Source organism: Bufo gargarizans, chromosome 1 (assembly GCF_014858855.1).
Source record: "Bufo gargarizans isolate SCDJY-AF-19 chromosome 1, ASM1485885v1, whole genome shotgun sequence".
Lineage (NCBI taxonomy): Eukaryota > Metazoa > Chordata > Amphibia > Anura > Bufonidae > Bufo > Bufo gargarizans.
In genome coordinates, this window is record NC_058080.1 from 501,332,019 (window position 1) to 501,349,612 (window position 17,594).

Here is a 17,594-nt window from a genome sequence, read left to right on the forward strand (position 1 = left end):
GGCATTACCCCCTTCTACATCTTACGGGAAATCTCTGAGCATCTATGCATGCTTTAATTCAACTAAGCCTCCGCACTAGATGCCGTGGCTTCCTTCACGGGTGGGCCGCGGCAACAGTCGTTGCCATTGGTGCCTGGTACTCTTCATCTAGAGGTATATGGATACTGGGACTGCTCCCATACTGTATCCTCCCGTCTCTTCTGGTACTGGTGGTTGGCGCAGATAGGTCGTTCCTTGTTCTCTTAAGGGAGTCGCTCAGCAGCTCTTCAGGTGCCCTAGATTCCCATCCCTATGGGCCTCCACCGTTCAGGTCGGTCAGAACTTGGTCCTCTACAGCGTGTGGGTGCACGCCATTATACAAATGTTGGGATTACGACCCAGCGAGCCCAAGGTTGCACTGACTCTGTATTCTGGGCCACCACTCTTCCTCATTAGGTGAGGGTGTTTTGCTGGCATTCTGCATTGACTACTACAGCGTGTTCTCTAAGTCAGGATGGCCGAGTGGTCTAATGTGCCAGACTCAAGAGTTAATCTCTTCCGTGTATGGGTGTTCGGGTCTCCAAATGGAGGCGTGGGTTCAGATCCCACTTCTGACAAAAAAAAAAAAAAGAAAAAAAAAAAAAAAAAAAAAAAAGCAAGGGTAGTTCTCACAAGGGCCGGAGATCGAACTCATGGCAGTGGGTCATCCCCCTCAGATAGGGGTTCTACCCTGACACTGCTTCGGCGGTTGCTCTGGTTTTGCCCCCTTTTTAGATGGAATGCCTCAGAAGGGCTCTGGTTGACTGAGTTAGCTTGGTTCCATGCTACTTCTGGGTGTCCTTAGGCCTCTCCCTCAGTTTTACGCTGGGAGGAGCAGGCGGTAGCTATTACTGTACAAAGGGTATTTGCATCTCCACTACATGCTAGGGTTCCTACTGAACATTCCTATTGCACAGTTCCTTCGTCAGACAGCGGTTTCTTCCGACTCTGGGATTGGTATCCTGTACGGTGTGGCATCCTCCTCAGCTGGAGTGTGGCCTTTGCGTTACTCTGGCAGCTTCCTTTGTATGGGCTCCTCCTCAAGGGTGTATTTCATTACCAAGAGATCTGTACAGTGCCAGTCCCTGATGGCAATGGGCTTGCCCTGACCTCTCATTGGTCTTCATTACTGTTAACTGTCCGTTGCTCTGACGACTATTGTTCTTGTGTCGTCAACTCGGGTTTTGCATTGGCGTCAGTGCCATAGCTATCAGCACCTTACTTGGGCGTGCTCGACTGGGTAGCTTAGTCCCTGTGGCACTCGTCTACCACTACGGTGATACTGGCCGTCAGATATGTTTACTTGGTCCCTGTGGCACTCGTCTACCACTACAGTGATTCCTTCCTTCAGTTATGGTTACTTCTGTGTCACATCAAGCGATGGTGGTCATTCCTTTCACTGCTCCTTCCGGGGGTGGACTACGGTCCCCCCAAGCCAGGCTGAGCGGGTGACTGTCTCACCTTGTCACCACTGGTAGGGATTTCGTTCCTTGAACGGAACACCCCTATTTTTCTTTCCTGTCCTTCCTCTAGCTGGACTGCTGACCACCTTTTCCCTTCGGTCTCCTCGACCGGTGGCAATGGGTTGTATAGCTATGGAATCCGGGATCTATTTTTTTCCACGGAGAGTATTCTCTTATCTTGGTCTCTGCCCGGAAGTCAATATGTCAATTATGTTTTTTTTTCCATTACCGGTTTCTTTTAACCAGAGGAGGATCCTGCGAACCTGGATTTTGGTTCCGCTCCCACAGTTGTGGTCTACAACCGACTTCGCCCCGACGATCGGTAGATCGCTGGGGGCGTTTCAGGAACAAACAAGCCCCCCCTCTGGGACTTCTTCTTCTTCTTTTTGTACGTCCATTTGTCCTTTGTCATTTGCATCAGGCAGTGCTCAGCCAGAATTTTCTTTCTGGCGGAAGGTTACCGCTTTTCGGGTCTTCTCGGACATGGTTTTTCTCTTCTTTCTCCCTCGTATTTTAAGGGCGGGCTCTCCATCAGCCATCTATTTTGGCCTCGGAGATTTGCTGGTCCATATCTGGCGCGTTGGCGCGTTCCGCTGTATGTGTTTTCTGCCTGATTTTCTTGGAGGTCCTTGTCATAGCTGGCGTCTTCCAACGGGATGCTTTTTTTCCTGGGATGTCTACCTGTCGGTTGCTTCCTAGCGGAGTGATGGCCTGGCCGTCCAGCGGTCGTCATTTCTCGGGTTCATCTACTCCAGACATCGCTTCTAGAGGGCAGCGTCTTGGTTTTCCGGCAAGTTCTCCGAGTTTTTCGGGGGTCTTTCCTAGCCATCATCTGTTGCTGCTCCAGGCAGCAAGATCTTGCAGGCGGCAGCGGATGCCGCATCCTCGAGGGCGTTTTTTCCCCAGGGGCGTGTGATTTTTTTCCCTCCCCGTGGACTGCTTTAGGACGTCCCACGGTCTGTGTCCCCCAATGATACTAGCGAGAAAACGAGATTTTTGTGAACTCACCTGTAAAATCTCTTTCTCGCGTAGTTCATTGGGGGACACAGCTCCCACCCAGTGTTCTGTTTGCCGCACATATTGGCGGTTTGTGGGCCAGTATGGTCCTCAGTTCTGGTGCATTCCGACTGATGTTTGTCAGTTGTGGGTTGTGTACTGTATTTTCATTATTGATTTTTTTCTCCTACTCCTATTGCTTGGGCACAAACTGATATGCTCTCTCCAGGCTGGAGGGGGTATAGCCTGCGGGGGAGGAGTTATCACTTCTTAGCCTAGTGTCGCCTCCTAGTGGCAGCAAGCAGCTATACCCACGGTCTGTGTCCCCCAATGAACTACGCGAGAAAGAGATTTTACAGGTGAGTTCACAAAAATCTCGTTTTTTCAAAAGTTTGTTTTTCCTTATGCCTCCACAACGGCACTACGTGGAGGATTACCCCGTCTTCTTCAGGAACAGGAAACAGCTTTCGAGCCCAGCCAATAAAGGGCCCCCTCCCTCTTTCCTTGTCAGTTGTTTCCTGTCCCTCAGAAGGTCGGGATCTCGAGCACCAGCATTATTTTTACGCGGCCTTTAGGTTTGTTGTCCCGGCGCTGCCGGAGGGCCGTCGCAGGAGAGAGGATCGTGGGACCCGGCGGTTTGGTCCCTCCTTCCCTTGGTAAAACGCCAGCTGCACTGGTCACCCCGGGCTGTTCTCCGCGTTCCATGGGAACCGGCGTCTCTGTGCGGCTTGAGGGGGCATTCCTGGGCCTGGGAACGCCCCCATATTCCTCCCATAGCTCCGGCGCTTGCCTTTGTGACGCGGAGGATCGTGTCATCAGTAGGGTCCAGCATGACACATGGGAGGGGCGGAGCTTCAATACATAAAGCGGAAGTGCGGGCAGTCGGCGTTCTACCCAGATATTCTGGTCCTGCAGCTCCTAAAGCGCTTCATGAGCGAACCGACGATGCAAACCGAAGGTGACTCCTCCAAAAAGCCCACAGATTCCTCCAGGCCTTCTAGCCCGGTAAGCCTCCTCCTTACTCCATGTATGAGGGGTGTTCGTTTGTCAAAGCACTTATATGTACTTGCACCCGGTTTTCTTCTGGTGGTGGTTACCTTTAAAAAAAAAAAAAAGGGGGATGGATAAATCCATTCTTTCTGTTTGTGTCTCCTAGGGGAGAGAACCTCATAAAAATGAACTATCCATCAGAAGAAAATGTGCTATGTGCAAGAAAATGCTTTCTAGCTCTCATAAAAAATCTTTATGCCAAAAATGCTGCGACAAAGTGGTCTCAGAAGAAACCCCTTCCTTGGTGGAGACTCTGAGAAATATGATTAAAGAAGAAGTAGGGTCAGCAGTAGAAGCAAAGCTATCTGCCATACAGCCCAGACCTTCTATTTCTAGCACCCCCATTATAGAGCAAGAAAATTCTGATCTGGATGAAGGAGAAATTTCATCCGGCCCAGACTCTGATATTTTGGAAGACACCTATGGTCGACCCCTGTGTTCTGTTGAAGAGACGGAAGCCTTGTTAAAAAATATCAGAGCTACCATTAATCTGGAAGAAGCGAAAGAGCCACTATCTGTGCAAGATCAGATGTTTGCAGCTCTAGGAAACAAGAAAAAACGTGTTTTTCCTGTCCACGCTAATATTAAGTCCTTAATCCAAAACGAATGGAAAGATCCTGAAAAGAGACAATCCGCCTCTAAAATATTCAAGAGAAAATATCCATTTGGGGAAGAGGATTCTGTCACTTGGGATAAAACACCTAAGTTGCATGTCCTCGTGGCAAGAATTTCTAAAAAATCTGCCCTACCCTTTGAAGACCTGGGACTACTTAAGGATCCCATGGATAAAAAATGTGAAAGTCTCCTAAAAAAGACATGGGAATCTTCCATCGCTGTATTGAGACCAAGTATCTCTGTAACCTACACCGCCAACGAAGGTCATGACAGAAGTGGCAAAACATTTTCATCTGGCAGGGATCCTATTGATCCCATACTTGGCGATTTTTTTTTTTTGATTGCGGCTCCATCGGAAGACCTCTTGTTTTGTCATCTTCAGATTATACAGAAGACCCTGACCAACCTAGGATGGATGATCAACAAAGAAAAATCATGTCCACTTCCCTCAAAAAGAATGACATTTTTGGGAGTTCTACTGGACTCAATACTGATGTCTTCCTTCCTTCCAGAGCAAAAACAGGACACCTTAATTTCCAGTATCGAGAATTTCCAGAGACCGAAGCGTCCCTCCCTCCGGAAAATAATGACAATCCTGGGTCTTATGACTTCAACAATTTTGTCGGTAAAATGGGCCCAGCACCATACAAGAGAGCTCCAGTCCTTAAACAATAGAATAAAAATTCCATCATGTGTAAAGACATCCTTATCTTGGTGGCTGAATCTAACAAATCTTTCCCGAGGCGTAGCCTGGAAACCGACAAATCAAGTAGTCATCACTACAGATGCCAGCCAACACGGGTGGGGAGCCCACATGGGAAAACGGTTGCAGCAGGGTCTATGGGAATATCACCTACGACAAGCCTCGTCAAACTTGGGAGAGCTGACCGCAGTATAGAAAGCCCTAAAAGCCTTTGCCCCTTTCATCCTCCTGAAGAATGTAAAGATCCTATCAGACAATTCAACGACTGTAGCCTACCGGAACAAGGAGTCGCTCCCTTGCCCTGGTGACAGGGAAAATCCTAAGATGGGCAGAGAAAAATCTACTGTCTCTATCCGCAACCCATGTGAAGGGAAAAGAAAATCAAGTGGCGGACTTCCTCAGCAGAGACCGACTAAGGGCAGGAGAATGGACTAAGTGTGGGCGCCTTGTCAACACCTTGGCCCCAGCAACTGCTCTATGCCTCCCCCCCCCCCCCCTTTCCCCTGATACAAAGGGTATTAGCCAAGATCATGGAGGAAAAATGCCCAGATCATACTGATAACTCCGTTCTGGCCCAGAAGATCGTGGTTCCCAGTCCTAAAGAACCTTGCAGGGGAAGACTTTTGGATCCTCCCTCCCCAACCAGATCTATTGTCTCAGGGCCCAGTTGTTCATCCCAGTGTTACTCAGCGTATTCTTACAGGTAATTGGATTTTCCTTTAGCCTCCACAACGGCACGAGAATTCCCCCCCCCCAAACAAAAATATAATAATATATAATTTCAAATATTTAGCATTTTCGATTCTATTACACTCAGGAGAGTTAATCCTGACCTCGTATGTTGAACTAAGAGGGAGGGGGCCCTTTATTGGCTAGGCTTGAAAGCTGTTTCCTGTCCCTGAAGAAGGCGGGGTAATCCTCCACGTAGTGCCGTTGTGGAGGCTAAAGGAAAATCCAATTACCGGTAAGAGTAATTTTTTATTTTTTGTTTGTTTTCTGTATTAAAGCGCAGGAAAAACTATACAAGTGTGGTATTGCCGTAATTGTACTTGCTAGGGATGAGCGAATAGACTTCGGATGAAACATCTTAAGTCGATTCGCTCATCCCTAGTACTGACCTGCAGAATGAAGACCACAAGTCAGTTTTCCCACATAATGAAAACAAATTACACACAAAACACAAAACCCATTAAACTGTGTCGGAATTGCGTTTTTATTTATTTTTTTCCAATTCCATCCCACTACATTGTATGCCATATTAAATGATGGCATTAGAAAATACAACTTGTCCCGCAAAAAATAAGCCCACATACGGCTACGTGAACGGAAAAATTTAAAAAAAGTTATGGGTCCGGGAAGGCAGGGAGCGGAAAGCGAAAATGGAAAATCACTGCATCAGTAATGGGTTAGAGGAGTTATCCAGGGTTAGAAAAAAAATGGCTGCTTTCTTATAGAAACGGCGTCTGGCTTTTACAAGGGTTGTGTTTAGTATTTGCATCATTTGAAGTGACTGGGGCTGAGCTGTAATACCAGGCACAATCTTTTGGAGGAAAGCTGACATGTTTTTCTAATCCTAGACAACTCCTGTAAAGGACATTACAAAGGAATACTGTACAAAATAGAAAGCCGTCCTTGTCCAGGCTGTTAGGTAATGTGCGTCATAGCGTCTGTTTTAGTGGGACATTATTATCTCCATTCTTAAAATATTTTATTTCTAGGCTTCTCTAGTGTGATTCACCCTAAAAGTTCCACATCTCATTCTGTACAGTGAACTTAAGTTCCACTTTCACCAGAATTACATTTTAATGGAGCCATCATCCTAGAAGTGCTTACGTAACTCTGGTAATCAGTGATTTATTCACATGGTATGAATTATGTGATGATTGGAGTCTACAGCTCCGAGTCTCGATTGGAATTAGAATTGTAAAATACCTTCATTATGCACCTTTGTGTTTTCAATATTTCCAAGAGCAGATAAATGGCAGGACAAAAATAGGGAAATCTATGCAAACACAGCAAGGTACAAGTATTCTGCATCATCCGGCACGTGCAGAGTCCACAGAGGAGGATGTCCTTCCATTTGTCTCTGTGTGTACATTGCAAATGAGGACATGTACCATCCATAATAAGATGGCGGCCTCGAGATACATCTGACAACTCCACCTTGCTGATGTTTGGCCTTGTTTCTGCAGATGTCCTGCAGTCAGAGGAAAAGAATGTGAAGCGTTGTGCTCCAGAAGAACACACTTTACAAGGTACGTAGTAATGTGAGATACCCCAAACACGAGTGACCATAGAAGAACATCTTTTTAATGTTTCTGTTGAAGTCATGATGTTTTACATATCACAAGCATTAAAGGGGCTGCTTGGTGGGTTAAAAATAAAGAAGTATTATAGACCTCACTAGTCTCCTGGGCCACGTGCTTGCTGGGTTCCGGTTCCTGGCTCAAAGAGCAGGGAATGACTGTACATGCCTTCTCAGCCCATCACTGGCCAGTGATTGACTTGATCAGGCATTTCGTGTATGTCATACTGGGACTAGAAAGTGGAAATCAATGGGGACCCAGAAAAACAGCAGCTGGGGATCAATGAGGTGAGTAAAGGTCCCTTTACATGGGCCAAGAATTGGTCAGATAATAGCTAACAAGCATTCGTAGGAACGCTTGTTAGTGATTATCTTCCAGTGTATAGGTGCCGCCGATTACACAATGAACAAGCCAAACGCTCTTTCATTGGGTAATATGATCGTTTGTGCGGTCACCAAAATCATCATTTGCCAGTAGCAGATCCTGCCGTCTAATCACGCTCTGCTACCGGCAAGCAATGATTCTGTATGGGGACGAGCGATGGCATTGTCATCACTCCTCCTCACACTGTGGAGGAGATCGCTGAATGTAAATACAGAGGTGTCCTTAACTGACGACCAGGTGATTGCCTGGCAGGAACCCTCCCTTCCCGACAATCGCCTGCTGAATTGTTCAGTGTAAAGGTTGCAGCTTTTTTTTTTTTTTTTTTTTAACCCATTTTGTCCTTTATTTATAAGATTTATGCTACCGGCCAACCCCTTTTAAAAAGTCACTTTACTTGCACACAATTTCATTTAATAGAGACTGGTTTATCAAATTTCTAAATCACTTAATTTAAGGGCACATGCACACGACAGTTTGCCCTCGTGAGCGGGCCATATGTCTCGCACGCATATGATATAATGAGCAATGCACACAGCATCATAGTAACCTATGATGCTGTATGCTCCCATGCGCACGATGTATGCCGCTCCGGGACATATGGCCCGCTCACGGACCGTATGTCTCGGAGGGCATATGGTCGTGTGAACGAGCCCTAAGGCTACATCCACAAAAAAAAAACAGCTGTAAAGTCCTGTCCACTAGGGGTCTCACTTCCACCTAAGTTGCGGTCCACTGCCTGTTGTCAGGTAAGATCCGTCCTTAGTAAAGAGACACAGAAGACGGCTCGCAGGAAGTGGGGACATGTCAGAACTAGCTGAGTTCCTAAGCCTGACAGTGAGGAGAAAGGTATTACATGTGGTCCCACAAGATACAATGGCCTCAGGATACATACAGTGTACATACTGTACAACGGTCTTTCCTGACCCATTATAAGATAAAACCAGACTCGACATGCAAGGCCTCAGACTCAGATCCAACCAATCTAGGCCACTTCTCTAGTTAGCAGCTATTCCTGACTGTTATATTTAAGGACTTGTTTTATCTGTCTTAGTTATCTGCTTATTTTTCTTGAATCTTCATTTTCTCTCATCTTGGATGACATTTTGGGACTTTGAAAGCGATTACTCGTTCCAATGGTTTCAACATACAATGTTCATCCTGGAATCAATTAATAATGTAATTTGAGGGACCACTGTACACTGAGGAACTGCAGGATCACCCCTACCAGGCTATGTGCTTGCTTTCTTAGGGGGTGACCTGGTGCGCTTTAAACAAACCACGATTAGCGCCATATATCCCCATAAGGAGATATTCCATTCCCCAAATCCTGACCTAGGCCTCTCACCTATTTAAGCAAGTACTCTCTGCTCTGCACTGAGGGCCATCACCCCGAAACAGCTGTCTGCAGATGAGATGCTGGCTTAATTATTATACATGTCTCAAGGCCTGCTTAATAGGTTGAACGTTGACTTAAAGGATAGCTACCTAACATCTGGTGGCATTTGAGGCAGAGCTTGTTATGAGCCCATTTACATCCCTTCAAATTAGACTGAAGAAAACACTCCATGAATATAATTAGGCTACTTTCACATTAGCGTTCGGGGCTCCGCTTGTGAGTTTCGTTTGAAGGCTCTCACAAGTGGCCCCGAACGGATCCTTACTGCCCTAATGCATTCTGAGTGGATGCGGATCCGCTCAGAATGCATCAGTCTGGCAGCGTTTGGCCTCCGGTCCGCTCAGCAGGCGAACACCTGAACGCTGCTTGCAGCGTTCGGGTGTCCGCCTGGCTGTGCGGAGGCCAACGGATTCGTCCAGACTTACAATGTAAGTCAATGGGGACGAATCCGTTTGAAGTTGACACAATATGGCTCAATTTTCAAACTGATCCGTCCCCCATTGACTTTCAATGTAAAGTCTGGACGGATCCGTCTGAGCTACTTTCACACTTAAATATAAAAAATATAATGCAGACGGATCCGTTCTGAACGGATCCCATCGTCTGCATTATATGAGCGGATCCGTCTGTGCAGACACCAGACGTATCCGCTCTGAACGCAAGTGTGAAAGCAGCCTAAGGCATACACAGTTGCTTAGTTGTTTTATACATCATAAAACTAACTTATTTACTTGTGTGACTAATCAATCACTAAACTAAATATATATTTTCAGCTGAGGATGACCCACAACCCTTAACCAACCCTATTGAAGAAGAGGAGGCGCAAAACTTGAATCAACCTTCAGAAGATCAGCCACCATCTAGCCTCTACCGTCCTCCCAGGAATTGTAGTCCCTCTAGTCCATCTGCTGAAGACGAGGCTCTAAGTAAAGGTCTTGAACCCAATTCCATGGTTGAAGTAAATGATCCTCCAATATATGGTGTTATCCGCTGGATCGGGCATATCCCAGACTGTCCAGGACCTATTGCAGGGCTTGAAATGGTAAAGGGTTTATCATGTGTTTTTTCATCTGCACCAATTTGCGTTTGTCCAGAGAGTAGAGGTGTTGCATAGTTTGAATATTATTGTTAAAGGGGTTGTCTCATCATGGACAATGGGGGCATAATGCTAGGATATGCCTTGCTCAACCCACCAATCCCCAGCCGCCTCCATTCACATGCTTACTGGATTCCTGCTAGTCCACACAGGAAGTGCCTGGAGATGCCTGCTCAATCACAGGCTGCACTGTGGACCCGCCTCACCCAGCGAGTGGTTGAGCAGGCATCTCAAGCCATTTCCTGCCTAGCGAGCCAGGACCAGGAAAGTGCGAACTCTGCAAGTGTTGGATTGTCAGCAGAAGGGAATAGGGGAGGTGAGTAATCCTTTTTTAACCCATTCTCCCCCATATAAAAAAAAATGTAAACTCACCAGACAACCACTTTAAACATCACCTGCAATCTGCTGGACTGCAGGTAATTGTAAAAATTGTAAGGTTCATTCATTTTACAGATGAATGCAGTAATAAGCTAAGGTGTTCTAGCCTGATAAATGAATGCATTTAAAGGGGTTGTGTCATCACAGACAATGGGGGCATATCGCTAGATTATCGGGAACGAAACCCGCAAGGTGGTGGCTGGAAGATCCCAGTCCGGCCACCACTAAGTGCGCTCCCCATAGAAGTGAATGGGAGTGCACCGTGCATGACTGGCCACTGCTACCATTCACTTCTATGGGCCTGATGGAAATAGCCAAGCTCGGATTTTTTTGGGGTCCCCATAAAAAATTAATGGATGGCTGCTGTGCACCCTCGAACACTTTCAGGGCTCCGGTCTCAATATAGGTGTGGGACCCGCACCTATAAGACAATGGGGGCATATCCTAGCGATATGCCCCCATTGTCTGTGATGAGACAACCCCTTTAATGCCAACTGAGCCATAGGTTTCCATGTTTAAAAAAATATATAAACAAATCCTATACTGTACTTTTTTACTAGATGCCTCTGCATAGAAAAGTATAGACAACCAGGTTTACCCAGGAAAAAGAGTGGTGCACTCTTTGGCCCCTTTTTGGTGTATGGGGATTTAGTGCATATGATCCATCTGCAAAAATCTATATGAACAGTCTTATGTATGGACTGGTAATCTATCCCACTATGTTGTTTCCTAGAGCTGGTTGGATTTCTGCCTGTCTTTAGTACCCTCAGATATAATTGAAAGCAATCACTAGAGTAATAGATTAACTTGGCCTCTTGCTGCAGAGAAGTCGGTGTGGGTGCAGGAGGAAAGACCCCCACTGATCACTAAAACTAAGTGGCTGCTCCACTCTCTGTGTCCCTCTGGCTCGCAAACCATTATATTAGCATGGTGACCTCTACTGAGTGAAGATGACCAAGGTCAAGATGAATTGACCCATGACAAACTGAATGTATGTGCAGTAATGTTTCCAGGATCTTCAGAAACATTATGTGCAACTTAACGCCAAATTCTCATTGTTTGACCCCCAAGGAGGAGGAACGTCCGTTGGCCTACACGGATGGGACATTTAAAGGAGTGCGCTATTTTCAGTGTGGATCCAATAAGGCTTTGTTTGTGAAACTACGCAACTGTCGTCCAGACTCCCGCTTCTATTCCTTGCACAGACCAACCAATCAGATTCAAAGGTGTAACTCTATTGGTAAGCATACCAGGTGATGGTAGACACATAATGTAGAGTCTGGCTAGTAGTTTCATTCCATGTATTTGTCCTAGCATTCCGTGACTACAGCAGTAAATGTGTTGAAGAAAACACTCCACCAGCCACGGACAGTGAAGCAATAGATTGTCTGATAGGGTGGAAGAAAGGAATACAAGGACACTGCAACTCCTGCTATCTGGATGCAACACTTTTTTGGTAAAGTATAATACTTCTATAAATCTATACATTTTTCTTGTATTCATTACATCATGTAATCTCATGAAGATATCTTACTGTAATTTATTATCAGTACAGTCTGTGACCGTACAAATATCCGTGAGGTTCATTGTAATATCCATGGTCTGTACACTACACCAGACACCACCTTTTACTCAATCCTTCTTGACTAGGCCTATGCGTGCTTCCCCATCGGTCCAATACAGAGGGCTATCCCCAGACTAACCCAGGCTATACAAAGCAGAATACAGTACTCTATTCATTGGGACCCCACCCTTACCTGCTGCGCGACCGCAGCCCGCGACCTGGACTTCAACAAAATGCATGTTCTGAATTGTAGGGTGACTTAACCCAGCAATGCACACAATTTTCATTATGTGCACTGCCGGATGGGTGGCCCCAGAACTCGGAACAGGCACAAGTGATTCTACCCAGAGGTTAGATGCTGTTTCCTAGTGGGCTAAAGGACCTTCCTGACGTCATTGCCCCTGTGACCAGACTTACAGGGGAGGAGCCGGACGAGCAAAGGGCTGCGTTCCTGTGGTTACAAAGAGGAGGTCTAGCTGAAAGATTGTGCAGGGGCCAGACAGGGAGCATATATGTGTGTGTGTGTGTGTGTGTGTGTGTGTGTGTATGTGTGCCCTTGTGTGTTTGTCCCTGTTTGTACAGTCGTGGCCGTAAATGTTGGCGTCCCTGAAATTTTTCAAGAAAATGAAGTATTTCTCACAGAACAGTATTGCAGTAACACAGGTTTTGCTATACACATTTATTCCCTTTGTGTGTATTGGAACAAAACTAAAAAAGGGAGGGAAAAAAAGCAAATTGGACATAATGTCACACCAAACTCCAAAAATGGGCTGGACAAAATGATTGGTACCCTTAACTTAATATTTGGTTGCACGCCCTTTGGAAAAAATAACTGAAATCAGTCGCTTCCTATAACCATTAATAAGCTTCTGACACCTCTAACCTGGGATTTTGGACCACTCTTCCTTAGCAAACTGCTCCAGGTCTCTCTTATTGGAAGGGTGCCTTTTCCCAAAAGCAATTTTAAGATCTCTCCACAGGTGTTCAATGGGATTTAGATCTGGACTCATTGCTGGCCACTTCAGAACTCTCCAGCGCTTTGTTGCCATCCATTTCTGGGTACTTTTTGACATATGTTTGGGGTCATTGTCCTGCTGGAAGACCCAAGATCTTGGATGCAAACCCAGCTTTCTGACACTGGGCTCTACAGTGCGACACAAAATCCGTTGGTAATCCTCCGATTTCATGATGCCTTGCACACATTCAAGGCACCCAGTGCCAGAGGAATCATAACATCAATGAACCTCCACCATATTTCACTGTAGGTAATGTGTTCTTTTCTTTGTAGGCCTCATTTCATTTTTGGTAAACTGTAGAATGATGTGCTTTACCAAAAAGCTCTATCTTGGTCTCATCTGTCTACAAGACGTTTTCCCAGAAGGATTTTGGCTTACTCAAGTTAATTTTTGCAAAATGTAGTCTTGCTTTTTTATGTCTCTGTGTCAGCAGTGGGGTCCTCCTGGGTCTCCTGCCATAGCGTTTCATTTCATTTAAATGTCGCCGGATAGTTCGCGCTGACACTGATGCTCCCTGAGCCTGCAGGACAGCTTGAATATCTTTCGAACTTGCTTGGGACTGCTTATCCACCATCCGGACTATCCTGCGTTGACAACTTTCATAAATTTTTCTCTCCGTCCACGCCCAGGGAGATTAGCTACAGTGCCATGGGTTGCAAACTTCTTGATAATGTTGCGCGCTGTGGACAAAGGCAAATCTTGATCTCTGGAGATTGTTGATATTTTGCCACAATTTTGATTCTCAAGTCCTCAGTTTACTTCTCCTCTTTCTGGTGTCCATGCTTAGTGTGGCGCACAATGCAAAAGCTAAGTGAACTTCTCTCCCTTTTATCTGCTTTCATGTATGATTTTTATATTGCCCACACCTGTTACATGCCTCAGGTGAGTTTAACTGCCTCCGGACCGCCTAACGCAGGATTGCGGTCCGGAGGTGGTCGATTCATTCCTCCTTGACGCTCCATCTCGCGAGACGCGAGATTTCCTGTGAACGCGCGCACACAGGAGCACGCGTTAACAGGAAACTGCAGGTAAACGAGTGCATCTACAGCCTGCCAGCGGCGATCATTCGCTGGTAGGCTGTAGATGAGATTTTTTTTTTTTTTAACCCTTGTTAACAGCGTCTCATATACCTGCTACCTGGTCCTCTGGTGGTATCTTTTGCTTGGATCGACCACCAGAGGACACAGGCAGCTCTGTAAGAAGCACCAAACACCACTACACTACACCCCCTTCCCCTGTCACTTATTAACCCCTGATCACCCCATATAGACTCCCTGATCACCCCCCTGTCATTGATCACCCCCCTGTAAGGCTCCATTCAGACATCCGTATGTGTTTTGCGGATCCGCAAAACACATACGGACGTCTGAATGGAGCCTTATAGGGGGGTGATCACCCCATATAGACTCCTTGATCATCCCCCTGTCATTGATCACCCCCCTGTAAGGGTCCATTCAGACGTCCGTATGTGTTTTGCGGATCCGCAAAACACGGACACCGCGGATCTGCAAAACACGGACACCGGCAATGTGCTTTCCGCATTTTGCGGATCCGCACATTGCCAGAACTATATAGAAAATGCCTTTTCTTGTCCGCAATTGCGGACAAGAATAGGACATGTTCTATAGGCTCTACAAAAAAACGCAGTGTTCGCCCGATCAGGCCTGATCTCGTGCGCACACTTGCGTTCAGTCCGCCCCACCGCAGTGACAGAATTATTTTTTTTCTGATCACTGCAAAAACACTGTAAAATCGCTGCGGCGCTATAAAAAGATCACTTTTGAGGGGCATGGCGAGTTCATAGAAGAATTTTATATTTTTTGGCACAAGTAAGCAGAATTTTTTTTGTTTTTTCTTACAAAGTCTCATATTCCACTAACTTGGGACAAAAAATAAAATCTCACATGAACTCGCCATACCCCTCACAGAATCCAAATGCGTAAACATTTTTAGACATTTTTATTCCAGACTTCTCACGCTTTAGGGCCCCTAAAATGCCAGGGCAGTATAAATACCCCACAAGTGACCCCATTTTTGAAAGAAGACACCCCAAGATATTCATTGAGGGGCATGGCGAGTTCCTAGAATTTTTTATTATTTTTTTGGCACAAGTTAGGGGAAAATTGATAATTTTATTTTTTTCTCTTACAAAATCATTTTCCGCTAACTTGTGCCAAAAAATAATAATAATAATCTAGGAACTCGCCATGCCCCTCACGGAATACCTTGGGGTGTCTTCTTTCCAAAATGGGGTCACATGTAGGGTATTTATACTGCCCTGGCATTTTAGGGGCCCTAAAGCGTGAGAAGAAGTCTGGAATCCAAATGCCTAAAAATGCCCTCCTAAAAGGTACTCATTGGAATTTGGGCCCCTTTGCACATCTTGGCTGCAAAAAAGTGTCACACATGTGGTATCGCCGTACTCAGGAGAAGTAGGGCAATGTGTTTTGGGGTGTCTTTTTACATATACCCAAACTTTGTGTGAGAAATATCTCTGGAAAAGTTGTCTTTTAGAGAGAGAGATTTCTCTCACCCAGCATGGGTATATGTAAAAATACACCCCAAAACACATTGCCCTACTTCTCCTGAGTACGGCGATACCACATGTGTGACACTTTTTTGCAGCCAAGATGCACAAAGGGGCCCAATTTTCAAGTACTTTCAGGATTTCACAGGGCATTTTTACGAATTTGGATTCCAAACTACTTCTCACGCTTTAGGGCCCCTAAAATGCCAGCGCAGTATAAATACCCCACATGTGACCCCATTTTTCAAACAAGACACCCCAAGGTATTCCGTGAGGGGTATGGTTAGTTCATGTAAAATTGTATTTTTTTGTCACAAGTTAGTGGAATATGAGACTTTGTAAAAAAAAATAAAAAATAATAATAATTTTACGCTAACTTGTGACAAAAAATAAAAACTTCCATGAACTCACTATGCCCATCAGCGAATACCTTACGGTGTCTACTTTCCGAAATGGGGTCATTTGTGGGGGTTTTCTACTGTCTGGGCATTATAGAACCTCAGGAAACATGAGAGGTGCTCAGAAAGTCAGAGCTGCTTCAAAATGCGTAAATTCACATTTTTGCACCATAGTTTGTAAACGCTATAACTTTTACCCAAACCAATAAATATACACTTATAGCATTTTTTTTTTTATCAAAGACATGTAAAACAACAAATTTAGAGAAAAATGTATATAGAAATGTGGTTTTAATTTAGAAATTTTACAACCGAAAGTGAAATTTTTTTTTTTTTTTTGGGCAAACATTTAGGTCAATTTCGATTAATATAAAAAAAAAAAAAAAAAAATGTAAAAATGTCAGCAGCAATGAAATGCCACCAAATAAAAGCTCTATTAGTGAGAAGAAAAGGAGGTAAAATTAATTTGGGTGGTAAGTTGTATGACCGAGCAATAAACTGTGAAAGTAGTGTAGTGCAGAATTGTAAAAAGTGGTCTGGTCATTAAGGGTGTTTAAGCTAGGGGGGCTGAGGTGGTTAAAGGAACATTACACGCTTGAAACAATCTTATTTATCCACAATTTAAAAGGATGCCAGTAATTTTGTCCAGCCCATTTTTGGAGTTTGGTGTGACATTATGTCCAATTAGCTTTTTTTTCCTCCCTTTTTTTGGTTTTGTTCCAATACACACAAAGGGAATAAACATGTGTATAGTAAAACATGTTTTACTGCAATACTTTTCTGTGAGAAATACTTAATTTTCTTAAATTTCAGGGGTGCCAACATTTATGGGGATGACTGTATGTGTCTGTGTGTACTTGTCTGTCACCATGCCCACAGTGTTCCTACATCCTGATGCAGCTGTATCAGGACGTTCTGTGTGGCAAGGAGGAGGATGAGGCAATGCCACCAGCATGGAGTCGCGTGGCAGAGGCACACTAAGGATGCAGGTAACACTACCACATAATCTGCACTAGTGTTATCTGGTTTTAAATAGGACTGCAGGTAACACTACTACATGTTCTGTACTCAAGAGATTTATCACAGTGTTACCTGTGGTGTTACATAGGACTGCAGGTAACATCTACTATAGTATCTGTACCGCCCTAGATCCGTCAGGACAGTCTGAGTTCAGTGGGTGTCCTGCCTTCCTGGGAGGGCTTTGGCATGTCTTGCATTTTTAGGACACGGAGACAGTTGAGTGCAGTGGTGAAGCAGGAGCCGTCATGTGTGTTCTGTTCACCAGGGGAATAAGGCAAGTGTTATTTATTTTATTTTATTAACAATTCAGGGGCCGTCACTACTGTGAGGGGCTACTAAAGGAGGCATTATACTGCAAGGGGGGATTCAATTTTGTCGGGGCTGGGTGGAACTGGGACATGTATAGATGGACATAAAGCAGGGTTAGAGGCATGGCTTAGTGTTAAAAAAATAATTGCTGTGGCCGTCCTTGTGCTTTTTAAAAGTTCAGAGTTACGACCATGTACTACATTATCTGTATTCAGAGTTATCACTGTGTTATCTGTGGTGTTACATAGGACTGCGGGTAACGTCTACTACATTATCTGTACTCAGAGAGTTATCACTGTGCTATTTGCAGGTAAGACTTTTATGGAATATCTATAGGAGTCTGATAGATACCATA

General features: G+C 45.1%; 1 protein-coding gene across 1 annotated transcript in view; it reads left to right on the plus strand.

Annotated features, from left to right (window-relative positions):
• The window catches only part of LOC122924007 (ubiquitin carboxyl-terminal hydrolase CYLD-like), a 69,086-nt gene that overhangs the window by 14,324 nt on the left and 37,168 nt on the right, over positions 1-17,594 (plus strand). Inside the window, exons 4-7 of the mRNA XM_044274933.1 lie at positions 7,038-7,100; positions 9,705-9,973; positions 11,477-11,645; positions 11,720-11,861. Of these exons, the coding sequence (XP_044130868.1) occupies positions 7,038-7,100; positions 9,705-9,973; positions 11,477-11,645; positions 11,720-11,861 (643 nt within the window). The remainder of the gene's footprint in view (positions 1-7,037; positions 7,101-9,704; positions 9,974-11,476; positions 11,646-11,719; positions 11,862-17,594) is intronic.